Source organism: Lagopus muta, chromosome 16 (genome assembly GCF_023343835.1).
Source record: "Lagopus muta isolate bLagMut1 chromosome 16, bLagMut1 primary, whole genome shotgun sequence".
Lineage (NCBI taxonomy): Eukaryota > Metazoa > Chordata > Aves > Galliformes > Phasianidae > Lagopus > Lagopus muta.
Genome location: NC_064448.1, coordinates 8816723 through 8836866, shown reverse-complemented (window position 1 = coordinate 8836866; position 20144 = coordinate 8816723). Strand labels below are relative to the sequence as shown.

At 46.8% G+C, this 20144-nt stretch overlaps 1 protein-coding gene across 3 annotated transcripts in view; it reads left to right on the top strand.

Moving 5' to 3' along the window:
- RIMS4 (regulating synaptic membrane exocytosis 4) overlaps nucleotides 1–18413 on the top strand; it is a 49905-nt gene extending 31492 nt beyond the window's left edge. For all 3 annotated transcript variants that reach the window (XM_048963059.1, XM_048963056.1, XM_048963058.1), the window contains 4 exons: nucleotides 9901–10013; nucleotides 10655–10756; nucleotides 11015–11154; nucleotides 13667–18413. In XM_048963059.1, coding sequence (XP_048819016.1) covers nucleotides 9901–10013; nucleotides 10655–10756; nucleotides 11015–11154; nucleotides 13667–13885 — 574 coding nt within the window. In that variant the 3' untranslated portion in view covers nucleotides 13886–18413. The remainder of the gene's footprint in view (nucleotides 1–9900; nucleotides 10014–10654; nucleotides 10757–11014; nucleotides 11155–13666) is intronic.
- The last annotated feature ends 1731 nt before the right edge of the window (nucleotides 18414–20144 follow it).

Below are 20144 nucleotides of genomic sequence, written 5' to 3'. Positions count from 1 at the left end.
GTTCTGGTGTTAAATAAGTAACAGGCTGTAAATTAAGAGATACTTTCTTTAGCTTCGGAAGTAGGCTAATCCTGGAAAGGCATCACAGGTCTGTGCTGAAGGTTGGAAATAGTAATGAGGCACAGGCTGCGATAGCAATCTTGTCACTCTGAAGCCATGATGTACTTTATCTCTTCAGTGAGCTGTTGTCTCGGGGGATATATTCCATCTACACCACCACAGTCCTGTGGCTTGGAGTTCTGCTTCTGCTCTGAGATTCAGAGGATTAGTGATTAAGTTCGGTCCCTTGGCACTGTGAGGCAAGAATCTGCTTTTGTGCAGGGTGAAATATTTTTCCCTTTATATTTACATTGCTTGTCCTTCAGGGAAGGGTATTCTTTCCTGTATCCTGTCCTTGCATTTGCTGGCTTTTTTGGCTGGTCATTCCTGGAGAGAAGATATTTCTGCCAGTACAGTGCTGCACCCATACAAACACCCTGAAGGCAAGCAGCACGTAGCTATCAGTGTGGCAGAGAAATCCTGCATTGCAATCCAAATGTCTTTATTAGAACACGTCTGACATTTGGTATTCAAGCCTCAAATTCTGCTGGAGCATCCTCACCAGCCCCTGCGCTGGGGTGGGCTGCTTCCTGCTCTCACTTCTCTGAAGTGTGTGATAAGGGATTCCTGGATGCTTTGTTCAGGTGGGAAAATTGATCTTGGAGAGCCCATGGGAACTGTGGCTACCAGTCTGAGCCACGGCTGATAACAAAGGGCTGTGAGTACAAAGAGTTGAGAGCACCCTGTTCTCTTGGAACGTGGACGGAGGGGATTTTCTTTGCTTTTTTTTTTTCCTGTGGCAAAGAAAGGAAGTGTTTGGGAATAGCTTCTAGGGGCAAAATGTATTCTGCTGAATCAGACTTCTCTTGGCTTCTCCTGTTTGCTGTAGATGCCTTCCCAGGGAAGTACAATGAAGATTCATACGACTGTTAGCTGTGGCAAGTTTGTTTTTTTTCACTGCTGGTTTTTGACTCATGCAGATAGTCCTAGGCCAGGGAGCTTTTGCTGGTAACTGTTAGAAACCTAATCTTCAGCAGCACGAGGTTACCCTGGTTCTTCCTACCCATTTACCTCTTTGGTATGCACACAGAGGGAAGAAGATGGATTCAAAACACTGTGTTCCAGAAGAGCTTGTTTCCAGAGTTCATTGTTTTCCTGATCCTCTTCATTTTAAGGACTAAATGACAGCTCCCGAAGGTGATCCACTGAAGTGATAAACATTTCAGTAAAACTTTGCTACCTGCTCTCTGTCAACCAAGACAAGACTGAGTTCTGTCATGTTCACTTGGGCTGGCTGCAGCTAGCTCCAGCTGCTCTGTTGCAGAGCAGAGAATCACAGTCAAAGAACTTCATATACTGCATGATTTTGAGCAGCACTGCTTGCAGTGTGGTTGTCATAATTTCATAATGCATGAAATCTGGATCATTGTATGGAAAGACCTTGTATAGGGATATACTTCTCAGGTATGGTAGGCCCTCCTTCAGGAAAATGCTCATCTCAGGGTGTGATCCAAAGGCTGAAGTATGTGGAAGGTTAGCTGATCTGCAGGATGGAGCTGGAATGTGAGCTCATACAGCACACGAGAGAGCTGATGTCAGTGCACTGCTCCATTGATTGTTTTTTTTTGCAGTTAAGAAAAAAATTTCCCCAAGCACATTACTCAGCTTTTATCCTGCACAGTAGTTGTGCACTAGTATAGGAAATTAATATAATAAAGCTCAATGTGAGACTTTTAGAAGGGGAAAGTGATATTTATTTCAGAGAAACCAATTTTCAGTCATTAAGGCTTCTAGATTTCTCCCCCTGGCTCAATGTGCAGGCGCCAAGCCTCATGTATTGGTGTGCTCTGCCAGCCTGGGTTGCGTGCTGCAGGGACCAGGAACACCATCTGTCTCGTCCTTACTGTGGCTTCTGAGTTGTTCTTTCCAACAGACTGTTTCTTGGATGGCTTTCTTACACTTTCTAGGACTTGCATCTTACTGTGGCGTGATCTTTCAGCTCGGAGTCTTACTTTCTTCATCCTCCACAGATCTCACATAGGTATCTCCATTCACAATCCATCCAAACCATCCCTTGTACTGGGTACAGATTTCTGCAGCAGTGTTTTCAAAGTACATATTTAGCAAATTGCATGAGAGGGCAGCTCCCCATGTAACATGTGCCTACCAGGCAGTCCCATGGCAGCACCAATACCACAGGGAAAGAATTCAGCAGAGAAGAGTAACTCTCAAATATACCTTTGGGATTCAGCAGCTCTGTCCCAGTTCTTGCACAACCTACATCTTGTTTTGGCTGAGTTTTGTTGCAGCTGCACATGACATTCAGAAAGCAACAAGCTGCACAAGACATTCAGATTCTGGACTTGTGTAGAACTTATTCCTGCCAACCACTTTTCTTTCTGAAAATGCAGCAGAAAGACAAAAATGGGCCTGGAACAAAAGGCTGCTAGCTGCTGTGGTCCCTAATACATGCTACTTGTCAGGTTTTTTTGTTCTTGCTGGCTGCTGCAGAGATGATTAACTTACAGAGAGCTGAGGTGACATTTACCTTAGAAAGGCCCAGCAGGTGAAGAGAGCAAAAACGTTGAGGTCTGTTCTTGTAATTGTTGAGATGAGCTTGCCTGTCCAGCAAGGAAGCTTCTTGTTAGCTGCATCATTGCCCTTTTTCCCATCACAAGATTACCTTACCTGCTTCTCCTGCAGCTGCTGTGGTGTTGGGCTCAAGGCAGTCTGTGCTGGGTGTGGGCATCCTGTGCCTCTTGCTTGTGTTCTGGCTCTTGATGTGCCTGTAAGCCACAGCTTGTTCTGGTTTTCCCTTGAGTGCCTATGAGGGAGCAGTCCCAATGACAACTAGTTTCTGAGCTGCCTGCCTTTGTCTGCTTTACTATGAAGCAGGAACCAGAAGGAAGCTGGAGACGGCACTGATGTGCCTTGTCGCTACCTATCCCCTTCAGATTTGCTGTCCTTCACCCAGAGATCAGCACTGGTACCATTGTTACTCCAAAAGCAGAGGAATGCTTGATCCCTAAAAGCACCATCTGAATTATTCATGTTGTAGCTATTCACTGACATCCTCTTTCTTGGTGTTCATAGCCAAGGGACTTCTAGTCTCTCTTATGACAAATTACCTTTAGGGCTCTTCTTTTATCTGAGTCTTTTAAAAGAGATGTGTTGTTAATACATTTCAGGCTGTAGGATACCAAGACTCCGAGGTCTTAAGCTGGAAATCAGGGAAGGCAAGGAGAGTTGTTTCTGTAGCATCCCAATAAGTGAGTGAGCCTGTTCAACAGCAGCAGATCCTTGTGCTGTTCAGCTTGACCAGCATGGCTCAGAGTGGCTGTGCCCCTATTGTCACAGGGCTGAATGCATGGAATCCCACCTGCAGTGACCAGAGGACAGGCGGCAGTGGGTGTCTTTTATTGAGCGCGGCTGAGACAAGCTGTGGAACTGGAGCTTGCCTGGCAATGTGGGGAAGGAGTGGGGGAGGCCTTGGTACACTGTTCCCTGCCTCATTTTTCTAGCACAGTTTAAGTGGCAGAATTCATGCAGCAGACGGAAGCGCACACAAATGGAGTACAGCGTGTTACTGCACATAAGACAGTACGTCACAGTGCTAAAAATGTTCCAGCGAGTGGAGTGGCTGGGAGAGAGCAGAGCTTGTTGGGAGGCAGAGACGGAGCTGTCAGGCTGAGCAGAGCTGCGTGGTTGGTGCTGCGAGCTCCACGTCAGGTACTGCGGGGAGAGGTGCTCACAAGCCTTTCACAGCCAAAGCAAAGGCTCCTGCAGCACTCACATCAGTTTTGACAGCATACGGGGCTGTGTGCCCGGGCTTGTGGCACTCAGGTGTGCGTTGCATTAATAATTCCTGATGTGTACCGGATGTGTTGTAAAGGCAGGGGCAGGGGATGCTGAATTAACCAGTTCTGCCTTCTTCCTTGTCTGGCAAACAGCGATGTGGCTTTTGTGTGTGATAGATGCAGTTTAGGAGAGCTTAATGTGCAGTGTGGATGATTGTGATTGTTAGACAGAACGTTCCTGCTTCCTAAAATTGGAGTTCTGATGCCTTTTTCTTTCTGTTCAGATAAAATAACTGTTGAATATATTATCATTCTCAGAAGAGTCTGTATCTCAGTTTCTTCTGGATGAAGCGTGTCTTGCTGTCCCAGATTTTTAAAGACACAGCTGAGGGCCATCCTCATGCAGGGGATGTTGGATGTAGTGAATCTGTTCATCCAGCTGTGCAGGTTAAGCCACAGCTGCATATTCAGTTGTGTGGCTGTGTCCAGGCAACATGTTTATTGATCACCAATTTGTGTGCTAAAAAGAGGAAACATTGTTTTAGAAAGTACTTAGGAGAGTTATGCTTTCTGAAGCCCAGCAGTGCCCAGGACCCAACCAAACTCCATGTCAGTACTCAGCACAGAGGATGGAGCTCTTCTTTAAAAGTAACTTCTATAGGTCTGGGCTGACAGCAAATATAGGCAGTTGTGTGGACGGTGTGAATAAATGGTGAAAAGCACAAGACAGAGCGTTGTCTTGTGAAAGGAGCTTCTGGCTTCACAAGTCCCTACATGGCTGAACTGGAGCAGCGCAGTGCCAAGGAGTCAGTGTACAAGTGAGATGGAAAGAGTTATGAGGATATGGTCCAAGGGAGAAGGCACAGCATTGTCTCAGAATACCCTCGTTTCTCTCGCCAGAGCTCCCTGGCAGCAGGGCCTTGCACCCATCTGCGAGGTCAGTTCCTTGCTCTGCATTTCTTTGCACAGCTGTAGCAGCTGCTATGCGGCCAGCACAGGTTGGTGCATGTGAGACCAGTCCTGATGGCTTGGAAGTGAGAGTTCACCAAAAAAAAATATAATAATTCTATCAAGAGCTAAGGAAAGGAAATAGACTGTCTTGTGCTTCACATTGATAACTCAGAAATGACGTTCAGGGCTGATAGGAAGGTGGTTGGGAAGGAAAAAGTGAATCAAAGCAAAGGGACAAGCTGTCTAGGGAGAGAGGTTTTCAGAGCAGGTGGGTGAGTGGCCATAAGGATGTACATAAGCTGCTATGGCCTTAGGGCTGGGTGAGGACCTGCTGACCTGTGGAGGTGCTTCCCTATCCTATTCCATACAAGTTTTTCATGGTCTTGACAAGCAGATTCTGCAGCCATCTGCAGCAGCACAGTGGTAGTACCTGGCATACAGAATCCCAGAAGCAATTTAAAAATAGATGTAGAAAAGAGGTCAGACAAACTGCACGTGGACAAAGAGAGAAATTAATGATACATTTTCCTTAGACATGTCTGTATGCCGTGTGCTCTGCATGCTGACGTGCAACCAACAGTGGTGGGGTGAGCTGCAGTGGAGCCACAGTTGCAGTAGGAAGGAATGAGCACAGGTACTCTGAATTTTCCTTCTGCTCTTTCTTTTGAGGTCAGCGTTGTCTGTGAAGGTGTTCAGATCCTGAATTTCGTGTAACTCATTCTCCATCTGAGTACATGTGAAGAAGAGCAGCGTGCTGTGGAGGATCCGACTGCCTGATGGTTTGTGTGTGCCAGGGAAGGGCAGCCCTGGAATGGCTGCTACCTTAAAAGAGCAGCAGCTGGCAGGGAGCCTTTCAGCCACTCTTACATTACTCTGAAGAGGACAGATTTCACATGCCCTGACCTAACACAGGAGCACGGTCTTCAGAAACCGCTGCACAGATTTCCTAAATAATCAGGATTACGATGTTGCACTTAACAACTAAACGAACAGAAAGGAAAAACCGACATCTGGCCAGCCTCAGCCCCAGTCTGATAAGTGTCTCCCAGCAGAACCGGTGGTGCTTGCAGGGACGTTTCTCAGGCGGGCAGGGCGGTGAGCGATGCGCTGGGCTCGGGGCTCGCACGCTGCAGGCGCAGCCCGTGCCGGCCTTGGCTCCTGGCTCCCTCTCGTGGCTGTCCGAGCGGCTGCAGAGCAGCTCCTGTCGCTCTGTCCCGGCTCGGTCTGCTGCCGGTGCTGCGATGTTTGCGGCACGATTCGTGGCGTGCTCTTAGAATTGGCCATCCATGCATCTGGAGCGGATTTTGCAGCCTGGGCAAAATCAGCCTCGAGCTGCAAGCAGAATTAATGTTATTGCATGTTCTGCCTGTGCTGCTCAGCACTGATGGGCCCGGAGACCCCAGCTTCCGTCACTCTCTGAGTGCTGCTGTGGTGCTGCACTCCTTGCTTGGCCCCTTTGCCTGCAGCCAAGGACTTGTGCAAGTTCTCCAGCACACTGCCCTCTGCTTGTCCTTGACACCCAGCAGGTCGCCCTGTCCTGCCCACACCTCCAGGTCAATAACCAGAGTCACATTTACTTAAAACTAATTCCACGGCCAAACCCGTTATCTTTAACTTCATTAAAATAATTCCCAGTCAGCTGTGACAAAGCAGAGCCCATGAATCATGATTAGTGAAAGCAGAGGGCTGGAGGAAATTAATTAATTTCTTGCCTGTTCAAAAGGCTGTGCTGTGCTTGCTGAGTGGAGGCTTTGTGCCCTTTAGACAAAAGGCTGACGGTGTCACCTGTTAATCTTCTTCGTGTGCTGCTGATGGGTCTGGAGCAGCAGCCCTGTCCCCAGGGCCGTGCTGGATATGACAGTTGCTACCTGCAGGTCAGCTGCAGAATGCTGCCTATTTGTTCCTGCAGCTGTTTTTAGCAGCTCTTTTTATGTCAAGATAAATAAGGTGATCCTGGTGATAATCAGGTTGCAGCATTTTCCACCCCTTCAGGTGGAGTGTTTTTGGGGGAAGGAAGAGTGAGGTGGTGGGGAGGGGGAGTGCTTTTAGTGATGGGACCAGAAGAATCCCATGGTCTGACTTCTGGACAGTGGAACAGAAGAACATGAGATGTAGCAGCAGGGAGGGCTCGGGGGAGCACCAGGGCTCAAACACCTCAAAGAAGTCCTGAAGATGCCTAGAGCTCTTTTCCTCCCTCCAAAAAAAGCAGGTGAGTGAATGGGGAAGGTGTTGCACAGACCTCTGACTGCATGAGGCCTGGTCCCCCCACCCACCATCCCAGCTTTTCACTGGACATTGACAGACAGAACTCACCCGGCTCTTTTGAGCATCCTAAATTTAGCTGATGTAGCTTAATGGTTCCTGCTGGTTTTTCTTCACACGCATGCTATGTTTCTGCAGTTTTGTTTTTCCTCTCTCCTCTCCAGGGAGCAGCAATAGCTTTCTTGGAGGTGGCTTATGATTTTTCCAAACAGAAATTGCTTCCATTCCAGGGTTATTGACAATAACCAAATATACATCCTGGAATTGCTTAGAGCCAAGGAACCTGATTTAAAGCTGCTGCTTCAGATGTCTAATAAAGCAGCACTGCAAAAGCTCAATGCAGCATACGAGGCAGTCCCACCACATAATGGTGTGATCCATTAAAGAATTCCCTGCATCTTCCTTTTCCATCCAGATATAACAACATAAGGGAACATTAACTGTCTGATGTAAAATTGAGTTTCGTGCAGTGCTGTTAAAGCCATTAACTGGGGCTGATAGCCAAAACGCAGGAGTCTTTACCTTGGTCTTTGTTTTTAAATGGGCCTTTCCCATCCCTCTAAGGTTAGTCCCCGTGCTGGGACACAGCAGCATCCTCACCCATCCTGGTGCTCTTTTGCTTGAGCTGCAAATGGAAAATGGTGTTTCAATGAGTGCACTTCTCCCTCTGAGTCCCCTCAGCAGTCACTGGCCAGGCTTCACTCCACAGCCCTGCCTTGAGGTCAGGGAACTTACAGAGGGAGACCTGTACCTTGTGCTTCTGCAGATCTGGGCTTCTCTCAGTCCTGTACTTGCTCTCCATTCTCCTCATCCCAGGCATCTTGTTAATGAGATGAGCATCTGTTAGGAGCATGACAGCGTTTTCCTGAGTGCAGTGCATTCTCTTGCCAGCTTGTTATTTACGTGCTTGCTCAGGTCATGTATTCCCTGGGGTAGGAGTAAGACCTAAGGCTTGTCCATTTATCTTCCATGAATTGCAGAGGATAAAGAAAACATTTACCTTCTGGCTGATGTCCATTCATCTCTGTCTGAATCTTATGTCTTTCCCTGTCAGATCTCCTTTTTCCTGAATTATTCTGGGTTCTCAGCACAACTCTTCACCCTTTCTTGACCCTCTATGGACAGTTCAGAATGCCTGGGCCAGCAGCTTGTGGAGCCTCACTGGGCTCCATCCTGTATGGGCAAATCATAGGCTTGTAGCCTCCTGGCTGCAGGCTGCTCTGTGCTCCCCATCGCATTTCCCTGTGTGTGCAGGTGCAGCAGTGCTGGGGGTGGGTGTCTGTGTGCAGTCCTCACCAGGCCCAGCAGCTTTGGGCTGTGCCCTGTGCCTAGGAAAATTCTGGCTGTTAGCACGAGGCCATGAGCCACCCCGTGAAGCTGTCAGCGTGTCCCACTGCTGCCATGTCCCTCCTGTCACACGTGCAGCATGATGCTGAGGTCTGTGCGTGACTTCCTCCTTCATCACATGAATAAATAAATATACCCAGCAGGGTTGAGCCTGGATCTGCGCATAGCTAATGAGAACTGAAATCTCAACCTGAAATTACCACTCTTCTGGATGAATGGGGTTTAAAATAATGCTTTGAGTGTCTTTCAAATGGAAGTGGCTCTCAGCGGGTGAATGAATGGATCTTTGTGGCTGTGTGCAGCCTGCAGTGCCCAGCCTGCCCCAAAGGCGGGGCTGCGCCTGAATTCCATTGCTGGGGTAGGTTGGAAGGAACACATGGCTCTCCTCTCTTTTCCCTTCTGAGAAATGAATTCCAGGAAGCGATGAGCTGGATCAGCGTGTGGGCAGTTGCCCCCTCTGAGGCCACTTGGCAGAGTGCAGGGCTGCAGTTGGCGTCACTTCCACATACAGCAGCTTCCTGGGATGCAGCGTGTGAGTGCGGCACGGTGGTGTGGGTATCCCTGGCACAGACTGATGGGCAGCTGTGTCATGGCTTGGCAGATGCCAGCAGGACTGGTGTGGGTGTTTAATGAGGGCTTCTGGCCTTCTCCTTGCCATTAGCACCAAGTGGGGCAGCAGGTTTTCCAACAGCCCATAATACAGCTGCGTAAATCAGCGTGCCGCAGGGTCTGACCCTTTTGCATTGCCTCATCTGTGTCCTGAAGTCATGGCTCAGAATGATGCCTGATGAATAGAGCTGAGGGCTGTGTCCTCTAACAGCTTCTGCTTTGCTGCTGTTGCTGAAGTAGAGGTACTGCTGGCATTTGAGGTTGCTGTGCTTTTAGCCTTGAACCAGGATTTGGGTCCTCATGACTGCTTCAAAGATGATCAGGGAAGCAGGTGGGAAAACCATGCAGTGAGTGTGATGGGTGATTCTGGTGCTGAGTGGTAAGGAGTGAGGTCCTCTTGTCGAGGATGGTGCACTGTTCTGCCTGTGAGAACTCAACAGGGAATTCACTCCCAAGGGATTGATGTCATCAGCCTTGAGCTCACATCTGAACACAGCTCTAGATGTGTTAATTAATTCCCAAAAATGAAGGTTGGGAGAGGATAGCTACCAAGAGAGTTCCTATGAACTACGCCAAGAAGCTGCTTAGATAACAGTGCTACCTGGAAGAGGTGACAGGCTGCACGTGAGTCTGAGATGGCAGCGATTTTCCCTTGTAGACAAACATGTATTCAAGGACTCCATCCAGTACTGTTTGTGTTTTTTTTAATACAAGGAAAGAGATTTTAAATGCATCCCGCCTAACTAAACTGCCTTTGAAATCACTGAGCTTTGCAAGAGAAAAGGCTTTTGTAAATGTTATTCATGCGAAAGATGTCTTAAATCAGGCTCTTTAGTTACACCAAGTTGCTTTAAAACACAAATTAACCACTTGCCAAAACCACTTTCTTTTGCAGCTTAAATTTCAGTGGAGTCCATCTGGCATCTGCTGGGCAGTTCAGTGACTTCCTGGGCAGCATGGGTCCCGCACAGTTTGTTGGGCGTCAGACCTTGGCCACCACCTCGATGGGTAAGGAACACCAAGATCTTAGATGGCTTAAATTTAGTATTGAACAGACCTCTCCTACGAGCCTAATAATGTGTCCAGCATCTGCTGTTCCACCACTCCTCCGCTCCATTTTTGTGTGAAATCAAGTAAGCTTGGCTGCAAGGTTTTGCTGATGGCTGCTAATATGGCATCAGCAGGGAAGCACCGGCTTCATACTTTGCTCTGTCAGATCCAAAAGTCACAGACTAAGTCAAATGCAGCGAAAAATCTGAAAACACATCCCATGCATTTTTCTAGCCCAGATGCAGAGCCCAGTGCTCTGTAGAGATGTTCTTATGGCACACTACAACTGCATTTTCTGAAGCAGCCTGCAGCTCTAATATTGCGGTCTGGAAGAAATTGGAGGTTAGCTGCAGCCAAAGAGTGTGAGACTGAGTCACCAAAGCTGTGCTAGGAGGCTGTTGGGAGGGAATTAGAGACTGTTTTTGAAAATGTGGGTTTGAGTCACTGCAGAGCTACTCCAGAGTAACACAGGAGGAGATCAGGCACTTAGGGCCTACAATTTGACACAGCTCGTAGCAGGGGTTGTTTTTTTAACATTTTATCAGCCTGCAGATAGATTGCTTTGAAAGTGTTCTGTCTGTTTTGACATTTTGGTTTAGGGGACGTGGAAATTGGCTTGCAAGAGCGAAATGGGCAGCTAGAAGTGGATATCATTCAGGCTCGAGGACTCACACCAAAACCCGGCTCCAAAACACTGCCAGGTAGTGTGCTTTGACCTCCTCAAATACTTCACTGAGCCCCAGCTTCCTGCAGTGCTTGCAGAAAGGGGTACTGTTGATTCTGCTTGGCTTCTGTGAGAATGAGCAGTCTGTTTGTCATATTGAAAATAAGGGTGGTTGAGTAAATTGTGTGCACTGCTGCAAATGCCTTCTTCAGAAATAGGAGACACAGCACTCTGCCTTTTCAAAATTGAGCATTGAGGTTTGTTCATATTTGTAACTGTATTTGTTTTTTTCCAGCTGCTTACATCAAAGCTTACCTGTTAGAGAATGGCGTGTGCATTGCGAAAAAGAAGACAAAAGTGGCTCGCAAATCATTAGACCCTTTGTACAATCAGGTGTTACTGTTTCCTGAGAGCCCCCAGGGCAAAGTATTACAGGTAAGAGACTGAGTCTCAGGTCTGCCCATCTCCCTGTTTCATCTGTTCTGGAACATACTGTGTGTGGCAAAGAATCTAGATAAGTAACATAGAGGAGGAGAAGCCGATGCTTTCATTGAACTGGATGCGCTCGATCTGAACATAACAAATGAAAAGGAAAAGCATTGTTTTATACTCAAACTTTATTATCTGATACCATGCCAGGTAACGTGGACGCTTACCAGGAGAAGGTTTTAGTTTTGTTTCCAGTCAGGAAACGAGTAATGTCTATAGATAGTAAACAGCCTTGCAACAGAGGTTTTTTTCTGTGTTTATTCAGAGCACTCTGCTTTGGCCTTCACCCAGTCACATACCCTGCCTGTTTCTACCTTTTTCTTATACTGCTATACATCTCCTGCCATATGCTCTCATTTCCAGTTCTGTACCTGTGTTTCCAGGGCAGAGAGCGAATTCTACTGTTAATCCATACTTAAGTCATTTCCGTGCCATAAATCCTAGCTAAAATTCACTGGAATTACTGATGTAATTAATCTGTGAGTTTCTTTTGCTTACCTCCACTCACATATGAATTGCCAGCTGATTTACAGGATCCTTTTTAGTGAACTCTTCTCCATTTATCTTGGTTGGAAGCAGTTTTCCCTATTGAAGCTATAGTGAACTTTTCTGACTGATACATGGGTTCTGGCTTGGTCTGGATTTCCTTACCTGCAGCCGTGCTGTTGAGTGGATCTTCACCTTGACTTCTCTGTGGACCACAGCATGGTCTTTGTGCCGTGCTGCCACAAAGAAGATGGAAGCAAGGCTGAGGTACCTAAAAATTAGCTCATGAAAGATCTTGAAGGTGTTAAGAACTATGGATTTTATCCCCAGCAGGGTTGGAAAGCTCAGTATGAAACGTAATATTTGTCTCCATTTCAGAGACGTGAGCAGCATTTTTCAGGTAGGGTCTCCCATAGAATGCCCAAGGTGAGTTGGCAGAGCACAGCTGTCTCTGGAAAAGGTCTCATGGGTTCCAGTACTGCCTGTCCTGGGGCACCACTTCATCATCCAGCACTCGGCCATGCCTGAGGGTTCTCATGAGTCTTTGCCTTGACCTTACCTTTACAAACAGGCCTTGGTCATAGAACAATGAGAAATGCTACCATGCTGCTTTACCACTTAATGAGAAATAGTGCTGCCTTCCCATGGGCTGTGGTTCAGCAGAAACCGAGTAACAAGCAGCTGTGCTAAATGTCAGTATGTGGTCCTTTGTGAACCTCTCACCTGCTCCCCTAGCTGTGTCTTTGCCCTGGCAGCATTCCTGGAGCAGAAGGCAGGCCTGCTACAAGGGGGTTGGAGCTGTGTGTTCCTCATTGCAGTTCTTCTGTTCCATGCCCTGCTCCATTTGTGTCATTCAGTTTGTCTTCAGGACCAGTTTCAGTATCTCATTGCAGCTTGCAATGTCACACTGGAACTTAAACAGGATAAAATTAGGAGCTTGGTTCAGCTGCTGTGCCACCAGACCAACTTTCTGCAGTATCTTGCTCCATCCCATGCTGACCTAGAGTGATAATTTTTGGCTTTTCATTGACATTCATTGTCTCTCCTGACTCGTTTTGCTTAAAAATGTAATGTTCTGGTTATTCAGAGCCTAGGGGAAAGAATGATTAGCCAGAGATCAGCAGTCACCATCATAACCCATCATACTCATCCTCTCCTCTTCAGAACTCGGACTTGCTATGGACTCAGGCGTCACCTTTGTCTTGAGCCACATAGGGCCATTTGGTCACGTGCAGATCTCCAGCATGTCTAAGCCCATGACCCTCACTGCATCTGTTGTTCCACCCACCGGTCTCCATCGTGTCGTAAGTGTGATTCAGCTTTCCCTGCTCAACTGCCAGCTCTTTCATTACACCTTCCTCTGCGTCTCCAGCCTTTTCTTGGCAGTCTGTTGTTTCCCCTGCATGCCACTTCAAGTGTGCCCCTTACATCACCAGTCGCACTTGCCAGTGCTCAGCTCCTGCCCTTTCTCCAGGTGAGTAACCATGTCTCCTTGCCATCTGCTGTGCACTACAAGGCTGAGTGCAGAAGTTAAGTTGTATACTTTTGCTGTGTTGAGGCCAGTTGTTGTGCCAGGACTGGTTTGTATTGTGGGTGTTGGAGCTGCAGCTCCATGGGTATGTTGTGCATGTGCTTGGCCTACAGAAGTTGTCCTATTGAAGAAGAATGTTTCATCTACACATACATTCACTTCTTTTGTACAGGAAAAAAAAAAAAAAAGTCTGTTAATACTCAGATTAGTAAAACTGAGCTAAAAATGCAGGTAAAATGATCATCCAGAACTTCACATCAGCAGCAGCCCAGCGTGTCCCTGTGTATGCCTGCATGGTGTAAACATTTACACCCTTCTTGGATTCTAGTAAAGCTCAGGGAAACTGGATACATAGGAGGAATACAGAATTGGTCAGACTGCTGCTTCCCAAGCAAGCGTGCAAGCTTGTGGATTAACTGTGCTCCCCCTCTTGTTTCTAAGGTGATAGTCTGGGGAAACTACGGCCGCATGGAGCGCAAGCACTTCATGGGAGTCGCAAGGGTCCTCCTGGAAGAACTGGATTTGTCAACTTTAGCAATTGGCTGGTACAAGCTCTTCCCAACCTCCTCAATGGTGGATCCCACTACAGGCCCGCTCCTGCGCCAGTCCTCACAGCTTTCCCTGGAGAGCACAGTGGGACCCTGCTGTGACAGGTCTTAGTGAGTAAGGAAGGGGGAACTGCTTTTGTTTTTTAAACATGCTGTCAAGGTTTTGTTTGCTGGAACTCTGACCTCAAGCGCAATGCATGTTCAATCAGTTCTTGTGGAGCTGGAAGAGGAGGATAAACCAGTGACCTTAGACAGAAGACAAGGGGGAGGGTGCTGTACCCTCTCTGTCGGAGGAGGTGCCGTGGGGCATGAGTCCTAGTTGTCAAATTAGACATACACCTCTTGTTTCGCTTCTCACTGTCATTCTTGGACCCTTGTTTCAGATCAGCATTAACTCTGGAAAGTTGCAGCATTTGAAAATTCTGGGAGGAGTAAGGAAGGTATTTTTCTTAACTGTGCATCTTCAAAATTTCTTAGGCAGATTCTTTCTCAAAGTACCTAAAAAATGCAGAGGCCAATATCTGACCTAGAAAGAGCAAGAGCAGAAAGTTTCAGAGGAAGCATGAGTTTTTCATAAGATCTTATTGAAAAAAGAAAGAAGAAAGAAACCTGTAATTCTTTCTTTAGTGTCGATTCCACATCACTGAATCACGTTCCCTGTAGCACTGTCATCGCTGTGTTTTCAAACTGTGCCAAATTACCAGCAAGTGTCTTTCCTGCATTACTTGTGTAACACTGCTGATGAAGCATACTTGGTGGGAGAGTAAGCGCCTGCTTAGACCAGGCAGTTTGAACAGAGTTTGAGTTTAGCAGTCTAATGATCTGCAATTTTGCTCAGAAAAAAAACCCCAAACCACTAGAGGTGGGAGCTGAGCATCAGACTTGCAGCTTGAGATATGCTTTATCCCTTTATACCCTCACTTGTTACTCTGCGTCCTTCAGTCACTTCTTCTGTCTCCTGCTCTACTTTCATCTCCTTTGTTCCAGTACATATCTGCTGGAGATGCTGCCCTTCCTGTCGTGCTATTGACTGACCTGAAACGGGGCTGTTTTATTCTGCTGCTGGAGAGTGAGATTTGTAGGGGTGCAGAAGAAAGAAATTTGAGTCTGTCATCTGACAGGAAGGTGCTGAGAGCACATAACCTTCCTCATGGAAAGAAGGTTGCTTTAGGCACTCAGTAATACGCAAGCATTGTCAAATGTGCTGAAAGAAGAGATGCTGTCCCCAGAGTCTGGAGCAGTAATGGGTGAGGAAGCTGAAGGCACAGCATGTTTATTTCATTCAAGTGCAACGTTAACTGGAAAGGAACATCGTAGGTGAACCTGTGAAGCACGTTCTCTGTCAGCAGAGTCATGTGCTAGAGAAAGGCAAGCTAGATCCTTCACTCAATTAAAATCTCTTCTTTGAAAACACTTACTATAAAAAATAACAGAGAATCTCCAAAGATTTCCTGCTAATGGCTAGGTTTTTTTCGTAATTCTTAATGAGGATTTGGTGATTGCACTTTCCAAATAAGCTTTGGAGATGTTTTGCTTTGTGATTTAGAAGTGAAGGTCCCATATCATGTTTAGGAGTGAGCAGATCCTCAGCCTCTCACTGAGGCACTCAGAGCATTTATTTCTGCATGCGGACCTCAGCTTTGTTAGAGTAAAGCATGACTGTAGAGTGGGTGGTGAGAGCAGTTGCTTTTTGATCCAAGCTTGCCTGTGGCGTTTTAAATCATTTTGAGGTAAATTTCAGAATAGGTACCAAACAAATAGGCCTTAAAATAGTGTCTGTAAAAATGATATGATATAAAGGAGAGGGAAGGCGCAGAAGGGACATGGAATGAATGAATAGGTTTTTAAGTGGCAAAAGCCTCAGCATTTCAGATAAATCTCTTAATTTCCTTGATGAGATATGTCTCTGGCCTCTCACTAATTATTTTTTCTAATCGTATTAGACAATTTCTATATATTAGCTGAAGAAAGTTTGTTGCATGCTGGTCAAACTATGTTGTGACGCTCATTTTTTTAAAGAAGCACATTTACTGTAATTCAAGTCAGCATCCTTTCCTCTTGGTATGTAGTGAGTACTAGGCAATATTGTACAATACGTGTATGAACTAGAATAGATTAGGTAGATTTAGTGGTTTGTAGCACCGGATCTTTTAATAACTATGTCTTTAAGAGGACTGTGGGGAGCTCCGGGTTCGTTCCAAGCCTGGTCACTGAGAAACAGGGCTTCTGTTCTAAGTAGTGCTGAGCACTTCCTATTGGAGATCGTTTGACATTATCTCCTGCTAACAGCCGGTTGGTCATCTTTGTCCTCTGTCAGTAAGATGAATGCAACGTTGCAGTCTTTTATCCCCCCCAAAATTCCCTCTGAAATATTATTTAATGCCTGTCCATTGGAAAGCTCAGTTCTGCTGTGCCTGGTGAATGCAACATGTCTCTAAATCCCTAAAAGTGCAGCAAGCTCATAGACAACCGGCGTAGTTAAAACAGGACTCCTCAATGCTGAGGAATGTCTTCCATTTATTTGTAGTCATTCTAAAAGTTTGTTGTCAGGGTTAGAGAAAAAAACACAAAAAAAGAAAACCTCACCAAAAAAAGGCACTTTGCTCGTGTTGTTTTTATTAGCGTCCCGAATTCTGGATTTTGAGGTCATTTTAACAGTCTGCTTTGGGCTGTCTTCTTCTGCCTTGTTCCCTGGGTGGTGGTAGCCCGATTCTCCTTTGTGTTTGGAGTCACTTCCAAGTCCTGTTTCTCTGCAGTGAGTGAAGGTTGCAAGGTCTGGCTGCCAGGCATGGCAGGGTGATGCAGTCCTGGTGGTGCTCCTTTGTAAAGCAGGTGCACTCACAGGAGCCCTTCCAGGAGTGCCCTGAGGGCACGGAGTGTCAGCTCAGGCTGTCACTGTGCAGTACTGACGGTCTCAGTTCTTGCTCCATTCATGCCCATGATTCCTGCACTATGGCATATTGCAGTTAAAATGAAGTCTAGTTTTCCATCGATGTTAAGACTCCCAGTGTAGCATCCATGGCAAATCTTGATCTTGGAATGGCTTCTTTTTATAAAACCTAACCCCTTATTTCCCTTTGAATTTGACCTGTCAGTTTCTGTCTAAGGTGGTGTGATGTGCTGGTTGTGATTACTGGTGTGCTGGAGCAGTTTGCCAGGGTGGTGAGTGGCTGAAAGCTAAACTTTGGTCCCCTTTAGTCCTGATGGAGCTTTTTTCCTGTGTCTGAGCTGAGCGGTTAGTTATGATCAGGGAGAGGGAAAGAGCAGGAGACTTTTAACAAAAGCAAAAAAAAGCCATCATAGTGTTTGTGGTCTGCAAGTGCTGATGAGAGATGAGACTGAGGAGAGGTGAGTATCTGCCCCACACAGGGCTGGTTCCCCGCTCCTTCCTTGTGCATGAGATGCTCCATTCTAGTAGTAACAGGAAGGTGGCTTGCAGGAAAGAACTGGAGGCTGATCCCTGTTACCTCCATTACTGTTATGCAGGAAACAAAGGGGCTCATGGTGCTGAGGCAGAGCCATCTCTCCCCACGTAGCCCAGCACACCGGAGCCCCGCACACAGCTCTCATGAGCGGAACATGGCCACGTTTCTTCAGGCAGCAATGTGAATTCTCCCGGTCTCCTGGTGTTGCTTTCCCTTTGCCCCAGCACAGCTGGGATGCCATAGAGACAACACGAGATCCTCATTCTGCAGTTCAACACACGGGTCCTCACTGTGAGCCCACATCCACGTGGGCAGCAGAGCAGGGGCCCGCTGACAGTCAGCCAAGCGCATCCCCGCTTCTTGGTGCGGGTTGCTGCACAGATCACTGCAGAATGATTTGCTCTGGATGATGATGTGCATTTAATGTTTGTAGCTACTGGATCCTTTATCTCTGTACTGTTCTAAATTGGCAGGTCTTCTGGAGTCAGAATATCAGGGCTCCTGTACAGGGGCTGTTTTTAAGACGTTGAGGCAGTTAACAGAATCTCAACCTAAGCATGTTTAGTAATGTTTAGACAGCAAGACAACTTTTTTATGAGACTCATTTTAAGTTAGTTTATTACATGCTGTTAGTAATATTTTAAAACAGGAAAAATATTTTTCTTTAAAGACAAGATGATGTATGTTTTTTAACAGATAGCATAATTTAGCATTTTCAGAAACGTCCAACGTCCTCGGTATGGAGTTTGCTCATTCTTTTGATTTCTGTGTCCCTCGTTATCTTTTATCACCCCTTTTCCAAAAGAGGAGAGACGTATGTAAATAACCACCAGAAAAGAGTCCTACAGGAAATTCTGTTCAAACTGACCATAAAATTATTAGTAAATATTTGTCATTGTTCATTAACTCTCAGCTACTATTCGAGCCTTTGTTGAAAGAAATAATTGATGTTGTATTTTCAAGATGAAAACGACTTAGCTAGTTTTGTCATAATCCTGTACTCTGTATAAAAATCTTTTTATAAAGAAAGTCTAATAGGCTAACAAGCAATAATATATTCCATTTGGTGTGCACAGATTGTGACTTGCAGGCTGTAGTACATATTGTTGATACAGTTTATAATTGTCTTCAATCTTAACGACATCACTTTTGAAAAAGGTCTGTATTAACTTTGATTGTGAAACTGAAGATTGGGCTGTTGCCTTGTAAGAAATATTCATCGTGTAGACTTCTCTGTGAGTATATGTGCCCATTAACATGAAATCTCTTAGGTGAAGAATGAAGCAGCTGTAGGTGACTTCATACTACAGAGTTTAAAAATAGTTTCAATATAAACTTAATGACTGTTTCAAGCACCCTGTTTTTCTTAGGCTATTTAGTATTTGTAACTCAATGAGAACGGTTCCCACTGCCACTGTAGCCCTGATAAAGCAAAAAAGCCTTTGCACTCTGGGCTGCGTGAGTTCTGCCCATAGCTGCCTGTTTGCCTCGAGGCAGCAGGGGCAAGCTAAAGGGAGTTTATTTCAGAGCAGCAGATTGAACTGCTCTCATTTAAAGGCTTTGTGGGTTGTTTTGTTGATTTCATAGATGGCATTTGTCCATTTTGTTAGAAAATTCCACCCAAGGCAGCGAGATTGCACCTCCACAGAGGATCACGGGGGACTGACGTGTGAATGGGAGCGGGCTGTTCTGGCTGTCTTCAGAAAGCTGAGTGGTGCTGAGCTCAGCAGAAGATTTTTCTGTGGTGGTAGGATCAAGATACTGGATTTTAAGTCAGCTTTATCACTGCTGTGGTACCTAAAATGAAACAGCTTTGGAACAGCATCCCACTCAGTTGGCTGTGGCCCGTCTTTGCACTGTTCTCAAGGTTGCCACCTGCCAGCCGTGCAGCCGGCGGGCCACGCGCTCAGATGCTGGAAGCCCAGATGGGTAATGAGAGAACTAATTCACAGCTGATTGTGAAATGCTTGGAGGATAAAGAGCCATGTGAATGCAAAGTGCCATCAGCAGAGCAGTCCAGGGAAACACACGTGTTGTAATTGGTGTCCATGTGTGTGTGTGCAGCCAAGTGCCCCTGCCTGCAGGTCACCTGGGGCGCCTGCCGTGTCAGGACCTTCCTGCAGCCCGGCCACTCGCCCTCAGCAGCAACATCAGGCTCTGTCCTCAGGAGTCTCAGGCATTCCCCACAGCGCGGATACCTTCTGCCGTCCCTTCCCTTTGGTAGCTGCTCTTGTCCCAGAGGAAGAGAGGAATGGGAGAATTTCTTGTAGCATTTGGTTCTTTGCACTTTAGCAACCAAACGTGAGGAGGAGCCAGCACCAGCCCTTTATGGAGCACCAGCAAACAGAGGCTGAGACCTAATGCTTTTCCCTTCATGCCTTCCCAGGAGCTGAGATGGCAGCTGGTGCTGTGTGTGCCCTGCTGAGCTGGGCCAGTGGGCAGCTTTGTGTTGATGCAGCACGTCGGGAATCGTGCGGCCCCCAGCTCAAAAAGGAGAAGGCTTTGTCCTGCAGGAAGGATGCGTGGACACAAGGCATGTGGGAGGGATGTTGGCAGGAACACTCCAAGGTAGGACTCAGGGCACGCCTGCTGCTGGAGCCTGTTGTGTGCTAATCCAGGGCTTGGTTTTTAGATGCCTGGGCACGGTGGATTCAGATAGCTGCCCACAGGGCTCCAGATCCCACTGAACACAGTCTTTACATCTTGCAGCATTCTTTCCTTGGGGCTATTGTTCCTTACCCAGTGCTGCTCCTTGGTCTCTGTTTTGGTGATTCTGTCTCCTGGACCTACAGCTGCTTTGAGCCTTACTTGGAGCAGATCTGTGGTGTGTGCCCTCAGCCACATGGTAGTGGGAGCTGCAGGCTGTTCTCTGGTTCGGGTGGCAGTGGGACCCCAAGGTCCCAGCATAGTATGACTGTGGCCCTACCACCCACACAGGAGCAAGCA